General features: G+C 42.3%; 1 protein-coding gene across 1 annotated transcript in view; it reads left to right on the forward strand.

Moving 5' to 3' along the window:
• The window catches only part of LOC139748802 (uncharacterized), a 248,409-nt gene that overhangs the window by 165,941 nt on the left and 63,358 nt on the right, over positions 1-19,110 (forward strand). The window contains exon 6 of the mRNA XM_071662237.1: positions 9,994-10,033. Coding sequence (XP_071518338.1) covers positions 9,994-10,033 — 40 coding nt within the window. The remainder of the gene's footprint in view (positions 1-9,993; positions 10,034-19,110) is intronic.

Consider the following 19,110-nt stretch of genomic DNA (forward strand, 5'->3'; position numbering starts at 1 on the left):
TAAGTAAATAAAATCTTTTTTATTATTATACTTTGTTGCTGTCTCAAATGTTAGCAAAGTGGCGTAAGTAAACAGACAGAAGAATGGCCCAACACATACACATGTATATACATACACATCCACACGTGCACATATACATATCATACTTCCCACGTATTCCCTGCGTGTCGTAGAAGGCGACTAAAAGGGAAGGGAGCGGGGGGCTGGAAATCCTCCTCTCTCGTTTTTTTTTAATTCTCCAAAAGAAGGAACAGAGAAGAGGGCCAGGTGAGGATATTCCCTCAAGGGCCCAGTCCTCTGTTCTTAACGCTACCTCGCTATTGCGGGAAATGGCGAATAGTATGAATAAAAAAAACATTTCAACGTACACTTATATATACATACACAGACATATACATATATACACATGTAAATAATTCATACTTGCTGCTTTTATTCATTCCCGTTGCCACCCTGCCACACATGAAATGACACCCCTCTCCCCTCGCATGCGCACGAGATAGGGCTAGGAAAAGACATCAAAGGCCACATTCGTTCACATTCAGTCTCTGGCTGTCTTGTATATTGCTCTGCAACCAGAGCTTCCTTTCCACTAACAGGCCCCATACAATTTCCATTCTTAACCCTAGACGCTTCACATGCCCTGGATCAATCCATTGACAGCACATTGACCCCAGTATACCACATTGTTCCAATTCACTATTCCTTGCATGAATTTCTTCCTCCTGCATGTTCAGGCCCCGATCGCTCAAAATCTTTTTCACTCCATCCTTCCCCCTCCAATTTGGTCTCCCACTTTTCGTTACCTCCACCTCTGACACATATGTCCTCTTTGTCAATCTTTCCTCTCTCATTCTCTCCATGTGACTGAACCATTTCAATAAACCCTCTTCTGCTCTCTCAGCCACACTCTTTTTATTACCACACATCTCTCTTACCCTCTCATTACTTATTCAATCAATCCACCTCACACCACATATTGTCCTCAAACATCTCATTTCCAACACATTCACCCTCCTCCGCACAAGCCAATCTATAGCCCACACCTCGCATACATATAACATTGTTGGAACCACTATTCCTTCAAACATACCCATTTTTGCTTTCCAAGATAATGTTCTCGCCTTCACACTTTCTTCACTGCTCCCAGAACCTTCGCCCCCTCCCCCAACCTGTGACTCACTTTTGCTTTCATGGATCCATCCACTTATATGTAAAATCCACTCTCAGATATCTGAAACGCTTCACTTCCATCATTTTTACTCCACTCAAACTTACCTCCCAATTTACTTGTCCCTCAACCCTACTGAACCTAATAACCTTGCTCTTATTCACATTTACTCTCATCTTTCTTCTTTCACACACTTTACCAAACTTAGTCACCAACTTCTGCAGTTTTTCACCCGAATCTGCCACCAGTGCTGTATCATCAGCTAACAACAACTGACTCACTTCCCAAGCCCTCACATCCACAACAGACTGCATACTAGCCCCTCTCTCCAAACCTTTTCCATTCACCTCCCAAACAACCCCATCCATAAACAAATTAAACAACCATGGAGACATCACGCACCCCTGCCACAAACCGACATTCACTGGGAGCCAATCACTTTCCTCTCTTCCTTATTGTACACATGACTTGCATCCTCAATAAAAAATTCTCACTGCTTCTGGCAACTTACCTCCAACACCATATACTCTTAATACCTTCCACAGAGCATCTCTATCAACTCTATCATATATCTTCTCCAGATCCATAAAAGGTACATACAAATCTATCTGTTTTTCCAAATACTTCACACACATTCTTCAAGGCAAACAACTGATCCACACATCCTCTACCACTTCTGAAATCACACTTCTCTCCAATCTCAGTGATGCTCTTTACATGCCTTGACCCTCTCAATCAATAACTCCCGATATGATATCCCGGGAATACTCAACAAACTTATACCTCTGTAATTTGAACACTCGCCTTTATGGCCATTGCCTTTTTACAATGGCACTATGCATGCATTTCGTCAATCCTCAGGCACCTCACCATGAATCATACGTACATTGAATATCCTCACCAACCAGTCAACAACACAGCCACCTCCATTTTTAATAAATTCCACTGCAGTACCATCCAAACCTGTCGCCTTGCCAGCTTTCATCTTCCGCAAAACTTTCAGTACCTTTTCTCTGTTTACCAAATCATTCTCCCTGACCCTCTCACTTCGCACACCACCTCAATCAACGCACCCTATATCTGCCACTCTATCATGAAACACATTCAACAAACCTTCAAAATACTCAATCCATCTCCCTCTCACTTCACCATTACTTGTTATTACCTCCCCAATTGCCCCCTACACCGATGTTCCCATTTGTTCTCTTGTCTTACGCACTTTATTTACCTCCTTCCAAAACATCTAATTATCCTCTCTAAGATTTGATGTATACATTTCAATGTATACATACATATACATACGCAGACATATACATCTATACACACGTACATATCCATACTTGGTGCCTTCAACCATTCCTATTGCCACCCCGCCACACAAGAAATAGGACCCCCAGTAAGGCAGCACCAGGAATAGACAAAAAAAGACCATATTTTTTCACATTCAGTCTCTAGCTGTCACGTGTAATGCACTGAAACCATAGCCCCCTTTCCACATCCAGGTCCCACAAAACTTTCCATGGTTTACCGCAGACGCTTCACATTCCTTAGTTCAACCCAGTGACAGCACTTAGACCCTGGTATACCACTTCGTTCCAATTCAATCTATTCCTTGCACGCCTTTCACCCTCCTGGATGTTCAGGACCTGATCTCTCAAAAGCTTTTTCCACTCCATCCTTCCCTCTCCAATTTGGTCTCCCACTTCTCCTCGTTCCCTCAACCTCTGACACATATATCCTCTTTGTCAATCTTTCCTCACTCATTCTCTCCATGTGACCAAACAATATCAATACACCCTCTTCCACTCTCTCAACCACACTATTTTATTACCACACATTTTCTTACCCTTTCATTACTTATTCAGACCACCTCACATCACATATTGTCCTCAAACATTTATTTCCAACGCATCCACCTTCCTCCACACAACCCTATCTATAGCCCATGCCTCGCAACCATATAGCTTTGCTGGAACCACTATCCTTCAAATATACCCATTTTTGCTCTCCGAGATAACGTTCTTGCCTTCCACACATTCTGCAGTGCTCCCAGAACCTTTGCCCCCTCACCCACCCTGGGACTCACATCCGCTTCTATGGTTCCATCCGCTGCTAAATCCAATCGCAGATATCTAAAACACTTCACTTCCTCCAGCTTTTCTCCATTCAAACTTTCCATCCCAATTAACTTGTCCTCAGCCACTCTCAACCCTACTGAAACTAATGTCCTTGCTCTTGTTCACATTTACTCTCAACATTCTTCTTCCACACACTTTACCAAACTCAGTCACCAACTTCTTTAGTTTATCACCTGAATCATCCACTCATGCTGTATCATCAGCGAACAACAACTGACTCACTTCCAAGACCTCTCATCCACAACAGACTGCATACTTGCCCCTCTCTCCAAAACTCTTGCTTTCATCTCCCTAACCGCCCCATCCATAAACAAATTAAACAGCCATGGAGACATCACGCACTGCTGCCGCAGACCAACATTCTCTGAGAACCAATCTCTTTCCTTGTCCTACTTGTCCACATGCCATACATCCTTGATAAAAACTTTTCACTGCTTCTTGCAGCTTACCTCCCACACCATATACTCTTAATACTTCCACAAAGCGTCTCTATCCACTCTATCATATGCCCTCTCCAGATCCATAAATACTGCATACAAATCCATCTGTTTTTCTAAGTATTTCTCACATACATTCTTTAAAGCAAACACCTGATCCACACATCCTCTACCACTTCTGAAACCACACTTCTCTTCCCCAATCTCATGCTCTGTACATGCCTTTACCCTCTCTATCAATACCCTCCCATATGATTTCCCAGGAATACTCATTAAAGGTATACCTCTGTAATTTGAATGCTCACTTTTATCCCCTTTGCCTTTATATAATGGCACTATACATGCATTCTGCCAATCTCCAGGCACTTCACCATGAACCATACATACAGTGAATATCCTAACCAACCAGTCAAGAACACAGTCACCCAATTTTTTGATAAAGACCACTGCGATAACATCCAAACCCGCCGCCTTCCCAGCTTTCATCTTCCGCAAAGCTTTCACTACTTCTTCTCTGTTTACCAAGCCATTCTCCCTGACTCTTTCACTTCGCACACCACCTCAACCAAAACACCCTGTATCTTCCACTCTATCATCAAACACATTCAACAAGCCTTCAAAATACACTCTCCATCTCCTCACATCACCACTACTTGTTATTACTTCCCCATTAGCCCCCTTCGCCAATGTTCCCATTTGTTCTCTTGTCGTACGCACTTTATTGAACTCCCATAACATTTTATTTTTCTATACTTAGTCGTCTCCCTTGTTAGTGAGGTAGTGCAAGGAAACAGACAAAAGAATGGCCCAACCTACCCGCATACACATGTATATACATAAACGCCCACACACGCACATGTACATACCTATACATTTCAACGTATACATACATATACATACACATGTACATATCCATACTTGCTGCCTTAATCCATTCATGTCGCCACCCTGCCAAACATGAAATGCTCTTCTGTGCGCGCAAGTTAGCTCAAGGAAAAGACAATAGAAGCCACATTTGTTCACACTCAGTCTCTAGCTGTCATTTGTATTGTACCGAAACCACAGCTCCACATCCAGGCCCCACAAGACTTTCCATGGTTTACCTCAAATGCTTCACATGCCCTGGTTCAGTCCATTTATAGCATGTCGACCCTGGTACATCACATCATTCCAATTCACTCTGTTTCTTGCATGTCTTTCACCCTCCTGTATGTTCAGGCCCTGATCACTCAGTATCTTTTTCACTCCATCCTTCCACCTCCAGTATGTTCTCCCACTTCTCCTCGTTCCCTTCACCTCTGACACATATATCCTCTTTGTCAATCTTTCCTCACTCATTCTCTCCATGTGACCAAACCATTTCAGTACACCCTCTTCTGCTCTCTCAACCACACACTTTTTATTACCACACATCTGTCGTACCCTTTCATTTTTTACTTGATCAAACCACCTCACACCATATATTGTCCTCAAACATTTCATTTCTAACACATCCACCCTCCTCTGCACAACTCTATCTATAGCCGATGCCTAAAATTTAATGATACTCTCTCACCCCAACTCTCATTTGCCCTCTTTTTCACCTTTTGCACCTCTCTCTTCACCTTCTGCCTCTTTTATTATACATCTCCCAGTCATTTGCACTACTTCCCTGTAAAAATCATCCAAACGCCTCTCTCTTCCCTTTCATCCCACCTTTCACTACCCTTTCTAATCTGCCCACTCCCACCTTTCTCACGCCACAAGCATCTTTTGCGCAAGCCATCACCGCTTCCCTAAATACATCCCATTCCTTCCCCACTCCCCAAGCAACATTTGCACTCACCTTTTTCCATTCTGCACTCGATCTCTCCTGGTACTTCCTCACACAAGTCTCCTTTCCCAGCTCACTTACTCTTACCACTCTTTTCACCCCAACATTATCTATTCTTTTCAGAAAACCTCTGCAAATCTTCACCTTCGCCTCCACAAGATAATGAGTAGACATCCCTCCAGTTGCCCCTCTCAGCACATTAACATCCAAAAGTCTCTCTTTCACATGCCTATCGATTAACATGTTATCCAATAATGCTTTGTGGACATGTCTCCTACTTTAATTTGTTTATGGATGGGGTTGGAAGAGTTTTGGAGAGAGGGGCAAGTATGCCGTCTGTTGTCGATAAGAGGGCTTGGGAAAAGAGTCAGTTGATGTTCGCTGATGATTCAGTGCTGGTGGCTGATTCGGGTGAGAAACAGCAGAAGCTGGTGACTGAGTTTGGTAAAGTGTGTGAAAGAAGAAAGCTGAGAGTAAATATTATTAGGTTATTAGGTTCAGTAGGGACAAGTCAACTGGGAGGTAAGTTTGAATGGAGAAAAACAGGAAGAAGTGAAGTGTTTTAGATATCTGGGAGTGAATTTTGCAGCAGTTGGAACCATGGAAGCAGAAGTGAGTCACAGGGTGGGGGAGGGGTCAAAGTTTCTGGGAGTATTGAAGAATGTGTGAAAGACGAGAATGTTGTTTCAGAGAGCAAAATTGGGTGTGTTTGAAAGAATAGTGGTTCCAACAATCTTAGATGGTTGTGAGGCGTGGGCTATAGATAGAGTTGTGCGGAGGAGGGTGGATTTGTTGGAAATGAGATGTTTGAAGACAATATGTGGTGTGAGGTGGTTTGATCGAGTAAGTAAGGAAAGGGTAAGAGAGGTGTGTGGTAATAAAAAGAGTGTATTTGAGAGAGCAGAAGAGGGTGTATTGAATTGGTTTGGTTACATGGAGAGAATGAGTGAGGGAAGATTGACAAAAAGGATATATTGTAGCAACTGCGTGTGTAAGAGTAGATGTAGAGTTAAGTCCAAGTTTTGGTATAGATGTAGGTGTGAGACAGGGATGTGAGATGTCACCATGTTTTTAACCTTGATGTGCAGTGATAAGAGAGAAGAAAGCAAAACAAGGCAAAATGGTGACAGAGATGTAGTGTGGTAGTGAGGTATGGTGGGTAGTGACAAGCCTGTTTGCAGATGGTACTGTGTTATTTTCTGAGAGTGAAGAGGAGTTGCAGAATGCTGCAAGTGTGTTTTATGATGTGTATTAGTGTATGCAGTTGACAGTAAGTGGAGTTAAAAGTAGACTATAGGCTTTTGAAAAGAGAGAGAGTGAAAGTGCAGATTTTGCAAAACCTGCTAGAGTTAGAGAAGAAAATGTACCAAATTGTTTTATGAATTTGGAGGGAGGAAGACTGAAAGAGGTAAGGGAATTCAAGTATGTAGGAGCTATCTTGGATACATTTGTTGGTATGGAGGGAGAGATAAGGGAAAGAGCAGTGCTAGGTACAAGAGTCATTGGGTACATAGAATAATGGAGGTTTGAGGTGTATGTATGAAAGTGAAGAAATGATTAAAGGACTGCATAGTCTTCTAGACCCTAACCTAAGCAGCTGAAACATTGACATGGAATGAGTTACAGAGGTCAAGAATCCAGGCTGTGAAAATGAGTTGTGTGAAAGGAGCTTGTGGTATAACTAGATGAAATGATGAAAGAGATGAGGCGATGCAAGAGATTTGGTATGTCATGAAATGCAAAGGGAATGAATTATGGAGTGGTAGAGTAAGTGAATAATAATACTTTAAGGTGATTTGGGCATGTGGAAAGAATGCAAGATGGAAAATTTACAAGCAGAGAGTTTGATAGTATGACTAAAGGGGGTTGGTTTGAGAAGAAGACCACCTGTAACATGAGGAAATAGTATGGAAGAGTACTGAAGGGGAGACAAATGGTGGAACAATGCATGGAATGGTATATGAAAAGAGGGCATGTATGGACAGGTGATAAGTGGAGACTTTTTTGCTTTGGCTACCTTCTCTTTATGGGAGTTCCTAGGGAGAATGGTTGATTGGTTCATAGCTTGGTTAATGACTCTTATTTCTAACATACTTATAAAACTCTAGGATTTCTTTTGCTATTTTTATCAGGATATACTCTATACTGACATTTTCTTTGATCTGTAAGTCTCTTAGTTTCTCTGCACAGATTTATGTAATTTATTGTCATATTGCGTATTTGTCTCTGAGTTTCTCCTATGCTGCTTTCTCTGCCAGCAAGCACTTCTTTAGGTCATTGCTCCACCACTTCTGCAGTGTTTTGGAGCAAGATCATCTTACAAGCATTAGCATGTATGATCCCTTTTCTACTTAGAATTATTACTAAATCTTTTCCAAGTTATGTCCATATCATTTTCATTAATAATTATCTCCCAAATTTGCCTGTCAAGAGTATTGCAAAGACTACTGAAATTTGCTAGTCTAAAATTTGGTATTTTTTGTGACTTTTTTTTCAAAGTTACCTGAAATTTTTTTTGTTCCAGACATGTCTCCCACTTCAACATTATGAACAAGGTCCTCATTTGTAGCTAGAATAAAATATAATGCTTCGTAATGTGTAGGTCTCTTGACTAATGATGTTAGGGCACTATCAAGCAAGTATTGGTAATGCCTATGCCCCATGCTACTGAAAAAGGATTCTCCCCACATAAGTTACCAGTGTGTTAAAAATTTTCTGTTATGATCAAATTTTGATGTTTGCAGATTTGTGATGATTGATAATGAAGTCTTTTGTTTACCTCTGGTGTCTGTGCTAGGGGCCTGCAAACTAATCCTTTTGTTGTTTTCTTAGAAAGTCTGTCTGTAATTTCAACAAAAATTGAGTTTATCAATGGCTTCAACATTTTTTAGTCAGAGATTAAGTCCTCACTCAGCTGATCATAATTCTTTTTAAGATCAAGCTCCCCAGTACTAAGGCCAAGCTGCTCTTTTAGTTAAAAGCACAGCCTCATGAAGACACAGGTACCCCTGAATTTGGAAATCATCATCCTTAATTTGTTGTCAAGAGCTACCATAGACACATCTACACATGACCAAGGCCAAAGTGCAACTTGTTTCAAACCAGTTAGGGGTTTGTTTAGGTTTCCTCATAACTTGATGCAATCTTCCTCATTATTTACTTCACTTATATTCAGGTATGAGTCTAGTCCTTTTGACATGTCATTTACTCAAATCAAGAAGATCAGTGGTCCATGGTCCACTGGTGATCCCAACCTACCTTGAGAAGGCTTCCCTGATGTGTTCCCTTTCGCTAAGTTGGTTTTCTGTCCATCAAAGGAGTGTCCCTCATATTCTTGTCTGAAGGTGCATCTTTTATACCATCCTCCTCTGTGGCACTGTCTCATATGTTTTCTAGGTGTCCACAAACACACAATCCACTCATTCTTCCCCTTTTGTCTGCAGTGGAGCTCATTCTCACGCGGAAGTCTAAGATGTTGCCTGTCACTGAGGTAGTTTCTCCATTATATGTGGTCTTCCATTTGTTTTCTGATTATCTTTTCCAGTGCTTCATTGTCCATTCTTGTCAGAAGGGCCAGTCTTTGGTTAGTTCATCATGACTTTTCAGTGTCTTGATGAAATCCACTTGAGCATGATGAAGAGGTTTTACCTCATTGGGTTGTCATGTAGCATATTAACATTGATTGAGGTTGAAAAATAAAGAGATTGTTTAGTGGTAAAAGTATTGTTCAGAAAGGGTGTGCTACTGTCATTGGACTAAAAGGAGTGCAGTTCTGTGAAGGAACTTCTCACACTAAAGGAGTTTATTATTCCTTGTCTTGAAGCTACATGAACCCCATAAAAGGGTTGTTAAGGTTGTATAATTGAAAATAATTATATTGTAGGCACGTTGATGAAGGGTTAAGAAAGTAAAGTACCAGTTATTAGATGGTTAGAAGATTATTAGAGTGAGTTACATAGCCTTCTCTTATGTTACCAAGTGATTGTAGTAGTCAAATGAAAGCTGAAAGTAGAATGATGGTATATAATGTTATATTGAAAAATGAGGCATTGGGTCTAAGGATTTGTGGATAGAACAGATGATAAAGTAAAGGATAGTATGTGAGGGTGGTATGGATGCATGAAGAGAATGAAATGATTTGGTCTTAAGAATATATGTGAAGTAAATGTGTGGCTATAGGGTTAAGGTGAAGTTTGATGACAGAATGAGATATGTGTATAGGAGTACAAACAGAAGAATCATATGTTTGGAGTGTAATGATTTGTACATCTAATTATACCACTGGTAGAGGGATATCAAATGTAGAAATTTGAGATTGATTAGCATTTGTTGAATAATTACAGAAATGATTTATCAGGGGGAGAGAGATTGAATAGAATGAATTTATTAGATTATCTGTTAATGTCGAGTTTAATTTGAATCTTTGTTTTCCAGAAATCAACAAAACAGATGGAGAATTTGGCTAAGAATTCAGGTAGGTGGTATTGCTCTTATGTTAATTTGTTTAAGAATATAGACATTTAAATTTATTTTTCTCCCTCGGTATCTTTCCACGTCTACCAGATATAGATCCTCTCCATTTTTACTTCATATTCTTCCTCTTCCTCTGCCGTTTTGCACTTAAAGCCTTATCACACTATTTTCCAATGCATCTTATAGTTCAAAATGTAATGAAATTGCAGGTTCATAGGCTAAAACAGTTCTGTCTAGCAATCTTTATACAAAAGTTATACCTCAATGATTTTATGAGCAGAATATAATTTATGGTAGATATATGGACCTTGCCACCTGCATAGGCTGCCTTGGTTCAAGCCCTCATGGGTTCGAATCATGATCAGAGCATTTGGCTGCAGTTTACCCAGTTGTTTATCCTCCCCATGGGGCTGATCGATAAAATAGGCTCCTGCTTTAGGCTATGGTATCTAAACATAAAGCATAAGTGAGATGGCCATGATTAGGGCATTAGGTTTGCCAATACCATCTCATTTGAAGAAAAAGGGTAGGGGCTAAACTAGTAGGACTGGAGCCCTCCCCCCAAAAAATAAATAAAAAGATAAAAAATAAATAAAGATAAGATAAATAAATGCAAGAGTTTTGGAAAGAGGGGCAAGTATGAAGTCTGTTGGGGATGAGAGAGCTTGGGAAGTGAGTCAGTTGTTGTTCGCTGATGACACAGCGCTGGTGGCTGATTCATGTGAGAAACTGCAGAAGCTGGTGACTGAGTTTGGTAAAGTGTGTGGAAGAAGAACGTTAAGAGTAAATGTGAATAAGAGCAAGGTTATTAGGTACAGTAGGGTTGAGGGCCAAGTCAATTGGGAGGTGAGTTTGAATGGAGAAAAACTGGAGGAAGTGAAGTGTTTTAGATATCTGGGAGTGGATCTGGCAGCGGATGGAACCATGGAAGCGGGAGGAGGGGGCGAAAATTCTGGGGGCCTTGAAGAATGTGTGGAAGTCGAGAACATTATCTCGGAAAGCAAAAATGGGTATGTTTGAAGGAATAGTGGTTCCAACAATGTTGTATGGTTGCGAGGCGTGGGCTATGGATAGAGTTGTGCGCAGGAGGATGGATGTGCTGGAAATGAGATGTTTGAGGACAATGTGTGGTGTGAGGTGGTTTGATCGAGTGAGTAACGTAAGGGTAAGAGAGATGTGTGGAAATAAAAAGAGCGTGGTTGAGAGAGCAGAAGAGGGTGTTTTGAAGTGGTTTGGGCACATGGAGAGGATGAGTGAGGAAAGATTGACCAAGAGGATATATGTGTCGGAGGTGGAGGGAACAAGGAGAAGAGGGAGACCAAATTGGAGGTGGAAAGATGGAGTGAAAAAGATTTTGTGTGATCGGGGCCTGAACATGCAGGAGGGTGAAAGGAGGGCAAGGAACAGAGTGAATTGGAGCGATGTGGTATACCGGGGCTGACGTGCTGTCAGTGGATTGAATCAAGGCATGTGAAGCGTCTGGGGTAAACCATGGAAAGCTGTGTAGGTATGTATATTTGCGTGTGTGGACGTATGTATATACATGTGTATGGGGGGGGTTGGGCCATTTCTTTCGTCTGTTTCCTTGCGCTACCTCGCAAATGCGGGAGACAGCGACAAAGTATAAAAAAAAAAAAAAATAGATAGATAAATAAATAAAACTATAGAGGAAGCATAGCAGTTCTTTTTTTAAATGAGGCTTGATTATACTATTTTTTTCTTACAGTTTCCAATTAGCAGTGTTGCTGCTGAGACCAACTACTGTTGGTGCAACCGATTAAAGGGTAAGGGGTATTTATATGTGTTGATAATGAAAGAAGAGGTTGTTAGTCAGAGCTGTGTAAGTCAACGAGAGGAAGACAATAGGTCAGACTGCAGATAGCAAAGGCAGAAATAAATTGAGACATATGCAGTACGAAAGGCACCTACTCCCCCGCTATGCCTAACCGCCATCAGGAGCTGGTGCCTACCATGAAAGCCTCGAGGGGACGAACAGCCAACCATCACCCATGAGCACACAAGGGGGCCCACCCAAGCTAGCTCAAGGGCTGACACCAGATTGTGTGAGGCAGGCTACCAGTTGTTAACCTGTGTTCTTGGACCACATCCTGGAAAGGGCATGGGTCCACATTAGCACTTTCACAGAGCACACCTCAAGGTCGTGGTATGAAAGCCCTAACCCTCTGAGAGCACTCTCACTCTCTTGACACTATGCACCTTGCCAATTTAATGTGGCAGATGTCATGCACATGGTGTCTTTACTGGTTATGCTCTGTATGACGTGAAGGATTTCTGGGCTGCCATAATAGCTGCGTTTATGTTGGTGTGCAGCTGAGAGTGCGAAGCAAACTCTGGAGGCTTGCATGTGTATATTGCAAGTGTATGACCTTCCGGAAGCTACGATGTCCATCTTCCAGAAGGACCCTGCAACAGGAATACGAGGGTCACAGATCACTTCATAACACTTTTGCCTTAACCGTCTGGCTGAAAAGGCATTGGTGTTGTCATGTCTTTCATTCCTTTTCATACCCATTCCTATGGGTATGGCCTCTTTTATCCCTGGCGGGGGTGGGAGTTTTCCCGACCTCATTTTGATGGCCTTAACATAGTCGCTGCCCATGAGGAGGTGGATCCCATTGGTGACCCATCTGCTGACCTGTGGTGTAACAGCAGATGGAGCGAGACCTGACCCATAGCAGGTAATGACTAAGTTAGCTCTCCATGCGTGAGATTGTTCGGTTTTATTGCTCGCCTGTCAGCCAGCAATGCTTGCAGCTCCCGACCAACTCTGCACCTCTCTTAATACTGCAGGTTTTTGGACCGCCACCTGAATCGCCAGGTTAGATGAGGTGAGCACTTTCTCGAATCTAGCTTGTTTATTTAGCTGGACAGTCGAGACAAAATCAGGAATTCCCAAAGTGTCCCCTGCTGCTGAATGGAAGTAAGCACAGGGCACGTCATGGGGCAGGCAGAGCCAACGGCAAACCGCCACTCTCACCTGCCTGTCCATGCACGCGAGGTGCTTCTTATAAACCTCCCCCAGCCCCAGGCAGTGCTTTTGTTTGGGTACGAGATTGTCCAAGAGGATTGTAGTCCTCTGCTGAGGTTTTAGAGGGGCCCTAGTGATGCTGGCTAGCCCCTCTTCTAGCAGGGCACTGTAGGGTATTTGCCTACCCCCCTTCCCCTGATGAGAACGACATGGTACTTATAATTGTCCTCAGCGACCATGGAGCCAATAGCGCTGTCCAAATTTAGAACGTCCTGTTTTTGTTGATGCACCAAGTCTTGTGCTTGCCATCGATTTCCATGCTGAGGGACTGACATTTTCCCAGGTTCACGTGAATGCCACCCCTGCGAGAGTCTCTACCATGATGATTATTGCTTTCTGCAGACCGCCCACCGTCTGTGCCACCAGGTCAAAAGTATAGAAGCCTCAGATTCAAATATGAATTATATGATGAGAAGGGAAGGAATTAAAGTATTAGAGAAATTTTAGACAATAGTGTCACTGTAAATAGTGATGAATTCTTTAAAGACAGGAAAAACATATGATTTATGTAAATAGATCAAGTATGATAGATATATAGAATATAGTTTTATTTTTCTCTCTCAGGTCAGCTATTGTGTAAGGTAATGAAAAGTCTCTTTAGATCTCCAGAGGTTTTACAACCTCCAACTCCTCTCATTTTGTAAAGGTTTATGCCTCTCACACTTCACACGCCACCCTAACAGCAGTCAGAGCAATAACACATAGAACTCCTGGGCAATCTGCTGGTACCACCTGGTGATGATGTCATCGTCCCACCACCTTCCAAGCTGCGGAGGCTGAACATCTCATTATTTTCTGGATTTCCAAGTACTTTGGATGCGTCTGATTTTTTTTTTCTTTTCATGTTGTGTTCAATGGCCTTATTCTAATGTAATGTTATGTCAGAGAAGTATTACTTAGTTACTTCCTACCTCAGAAGTCCCTTCAATCCTTATGAGGCTCCTCCAGTTTTCAGGAAGCTGGCCATATCCACCAGCCTGACCACAGGTTATAAAATATTGTGATGTATATGAACATCTTCATGCAAAGAGTGTCTTTTTTATGGTACATGTACACCCAGAACCTTCTCCTTCTCCCCCATCCCGTGACTCACTTTTGCTTCCATGGTTCCATCTGCTGCTAAGTCCACTCCCAGATATCTAAACACTTCACTTCCTCCAATTTTTCTCCATTCAGACTTACATCCCAGCTAACTTTTCCCTCAATCTTGCTGAGGTTGTGAGGCATAGGGTTATACGAAGGAGGGTGAATGTGTTGGAAATGAAATTGTTATTTTTATTATTTTGCTTTGTCGCTGTCTCCCGCGTTATCGAGGTAGCACAAGAAAACAGGCGAAAGAATGGCCCAACCCACCAACATACACATGTATATACATACACGTCCACATACGCAAATATACATACCTATACATCTCAACGTATACATATATATATATATACACACACAGACATATACATATATACACCTGTGCATAATTCATACTGGCTGCCTTTATTCATTCCCATCGACACCCCGAAACACCTGAAATAAAAAACCCCTCCCCCCTCATGTGTGTGAGGTAGCGCTAGGAAAGGACAACAAAGGCCACATTTGTTCACACTCAGTCTCTAGCAGTCATGTAATAATGCACCGAAACCACAGCTCCCTTTCCACATCCAGGCCCCACAGAACTTTCCATGGTTTACCCCAGGCGCTTCACATGCCCTGGTTCAATCCATTGACAGCACGTCGACCCTGGTATACCAGATCGTTCCACTTCATCCTATTCCTTGCAAGCCTTTGACCCTCCTGCATGTTCAGGCCCCGATCACTCAAAATCTTTTTCACTCCATCTTTCCACCTCCAATTTGGTCTCCCACTTCTCCTCATTCCCTCCACCTCTGACATATATCCTCTTGGTCAATCTTTCCTCACTCATTCTCTCCATGTGACCGAACCATTTCAAAACATCCTCTTCTGCTCTTTCAACCACACTCTTTTTATTACCACACATCTCTCTTACCCTTTCATGACTTACTCGATCAAACCATCTCACACCACATATTGTCCTCAAACATCTCATTTCCAGCACATCCATCCTTCTCCGCACAACTCTATCTATAGCCCATGCCTCACAGCCATATAACATTGTTGGAACGACTATTCCTTCAAACATACCCATTTTTGCTTTCTGAGATAATGTTCTCAACTTCCACACATTCTTCAACACTACCAGAACTTTCGCCTCCTCCCCCACCCTATGATTTACTTCCAATTCCATGGTTCCATCCGCTGCCAAATCCACTCCCAGATATCTAAAACACTTCACTTCCTCCAGTTTTTCTCCATTCAAACTTACCTCCCAATTGACTTGTCCCTCAACCCTACTGTACCTAATAACCTTGCTCTGATTCACATTTACTCTTAACTTTCTTCTTTCACACATTTTACCAAACTCAGTCACCAGCTTCTGCAGTTTCTTACCCGAATCAGCCACAAGCGCTGTATCATCAGCGAACAACAACTGACTCACTTCCCAACCTCTCTCACCCACAGCAGACTGCATACTTGCCCCTCTTTCCAAAGCTCTTGCATTCACCTCCCTAACAACCCCATCCATAAACAAATTAAACAACCATGGACACATCACACACCCCTGCTGCAAACCTACATTCACTGAGAGCCAATCACTTTCCTCTCTTCCTACACGTACACATGCCTTACATCTTCGATAAAAACTTTTCACTGCTTCTAACAACTTACCTCCCATACCATATATTCTTAATACCTTCTACAGAGCATCTCTATCAACCCTATCATATGCCTTCTCCAGATCCATAAATGCTATATACAGATCTATTTGCTTTTCTAAGTATTTCTCACATACATTCTTCAAAGCAAACACCTGATCCACACATCCTCTACCACTTCTGAAACCACACTGCTCTTCCCCAATCTGATGCTCTGTACATGCCTTCACCCTCTCAATCAATACTCTCCCATATGATTTACCAGGAATACTCAACATACTTATACCTCTGTAATTTGAGCACTCACTTTTATCCCCTTTGCCTTTGTACAATGGCACTATGCAAGCATTCTGCCAATCCTCAGGCACCTCACCATGAGTCATACATACATTAAGTAACCTTACCAACCAGTCAACAATACAGGCACCCCCTTTTTTAATAAATTCCACTGCAATACCATCCAAACCTGCTGCCTCGCTGGCTTTCATCTTCCGCAAAACTTTTACCACCTAACCCTCTCACTTTGTACACCACCTCGACCAAAGCACCCTATATCTGCCACTCTGTCATCAAACACATTCAACAAACCTTCAAAATACTCACTCCATCTCCCCACATCACCTCCCCATTAGCCCCCTTTGCTGAAGTTCCCATTTGTTCCCTTGTCTTACACACATTATTTACCTCCTTCCAAAACATATTTTTATTCTCCCTGAAATTTAATGATACTCTCTCACCTCAACTCTCATTTGCCCTCTTTTTCACCTCTTGCACCTTTCTCTTGACCTCCTGCCTCTTTCTTTTATACGTCTCCCAGGCATTTGCATTATTTCCCTGCAAAAATTGTCCAAATGCCTCTCTCTTCTCTTTCACAAACAATCTTACTTCTTCATCCCACCACTCAATACCCTTTCTAATCTTCCCACCTCCCACGCTTCTCATGCCACAAGCATCTTTTGTGCAAGCCATCACTGCTTCCCTAAATACATCCCATTCCTCCCCACTCCCCTTATGTTCTTTGTTCTCACCTTTTTCCATTCTGTACTCAGTCTCTCCTGGTACTTCCTCACACAAGTCTCCTTCCCAAGCTCACTTACTCTCACCACTCTCTTCACCCCAACATTCTCTCTTCTTTTCTGAAAACCTCTACAAATCTTCACCTTCACCTCCAGTTGCACCTCTCAGCACATTAACATCCAAAAGTCTCTCTTTCACACGCCAATCAATTAACACATAATCCAATAATGCTCTCTGGCCATCTCTCCTACTTACATACGTATACTTATGTATATCTCCTTTTTTAAACCACATAAATGTACAAGCTCTTCACCATTTCCATTTACAACTCTGAACACCCCATGTACACCAATTATTCCCTCAACTTCCACATTACTCATCTTTGCATTCAAATCACCCATCACTGTAACCTGGTCTTGTGCATCAAAACTACTGCTCCCAAAACACTTGCCTCTCATGATCTTTCTTCTCATACCCAGGTCCATATGCACTGCTAATCACCCATCTCTCTCCATCCACTTTCAGTTTTACCCATATCAATCTAGAGTTTACTTTCTTACACTCTATCACATACTCCCACCACTCCTGTTTCAGGAGTAGTGCTACTCCTTCCCTTGCTCTAGTCCTCTCACTAACCCCTGACTTTACTCCCAAGACATTCCCAAACCACTCTTCCCCTTTACCCTTGAGCTTCGTTTCACACAGAGCCAAAACATCCAGGTTCCTTTCCTCAAACATACTACCCATCTCTCCTTTTTCTGATCTTGGTTACATCCACACACATTTAGACACCCCAATCTGAGCCTTCAAGGAGGATGAGCACTCCCCGCGTGACTCCTTTTGTTTCCCCTTTTAGAAAGTTAAAATACAAGGAGGGGATGGTTTCCATCCCCCCGCTCCCGTCCTCTTTAGTCGCCTTCTATGACACGTGAGGAATGCGTGGGAAGTATTCTTTCTCCCCTATCCCCAGGGATAAATGTTTTAGGACAATTTGTGGTTTGATCGAGTAAGTAATGTAAGGGTAAGAGAGATTTATGGTAATATAAAGATTGTGGTTGAGAGAGCAGAAGAGGGTGTGTTGAAATGGTTTGGACATATGAAGAGAATGAGTGAGGAAAGGTTGTCAAAGAGGATATATGTGTGTGAGTTGGAGGGAACAAGGGGAAGCAGATGAGATTGAAAGTTGAATAATGGAATAGAAAAGATTTGGAGTGAATGGGCCTGAAGATACACGAGAGTGAAAGGTGTGCATGCAAGAGAGTGGATTAGAATGAAGTGGTATGCTGGGGTTGATATACTGCCAATGGAAATGTCTGGGGTGAACCTCGGAATGGTCTGAGGGGCCTGGATGTAGTTAGGGAGTTGTGGTTTTGGTGCATTACACATGACAGCTAGAAACTGAGCATGAGCGGATTTGGCCTTTCTTTCGTCTGTTTCCATGCACTACTTTGTTGACAAGGGGAATGGCAATGCTGTTTCCTGTGGTGCAGGATGATGCTGGGAATGGATTAAGGCGAGTAAGTATGAATATGTATATATGTATATGTTGATATATATATCCCTGGGGATAGGGGAGAAAGAATACTTCCCACGCATTCCTCTCGTGTCGTAGAAGGCGACTAAAGGGGGCGGGAGCGGGGGGGCCAGAAACCCTCCCCTCCTTGTATTTTAACTTTCTAAAAGGGGAGACAGAAGAAGGAGTCACGCGAGGAGTGCTCATCCTCCTCGAAGGCTCAGATTGGGGTGTCTAAATGTGTGTGGATGTAACCAAGATGAGAAAAAAGGAGAGATAGGTAGTATGTTTGAGGAAAGGAACCTGGATGTTTTGGCTCTGAGTGAAACGAAGCTAAAGGGTAAAGGGGAAGAGTGGTTTGGGAATGTCTTGGGAGTAAAGTCAGGGGTTAGTGAGAGGACAAGAACAAGGGAAGGAGTAGCACTACTCCTGAATCAGGTGTTGTGGGAGTATGTGATAGACTGTAAGAAAGTAAATTCTAGATTGATATGGGTAAAACTGAAAGTTGATGGAGAGAGATGGGTGATTGATTATTGGTGCATATGCACCTGGGCATGAGAAGAAAGATCATGAGAGGCAAGTGTTTTAGGAGCAGCTGAATGAGTGTGTTAGTGGTTTTGATGCACAAGACTGAGTTATCGTGATGGGTGATTTGAATGCAAAGGTGAGTAATGTAGCAGTTGAGGGAATAATTGGTATACATGGAGTGTTCAGTGTTGTAAATGGAAATGGTGAAGAGCTTGTAGATTTATGTGCTGAAAAAGGACTGA

This window comes from Panulirus ornatus, chromosome 1 (genome assembly GCF_036320965.1).
Source record: "Panulirus ornatus isolate Po-2019 chromosome 1, ASM3632096v1, whole genome shotgun sequence".
NCBI classification, from domain to species: Eukaryota; Metazoa; Arthropoda; class Malacostraca; order Decapoda; family Palinuridae; genus Panulirus; species Panulirus ornatus.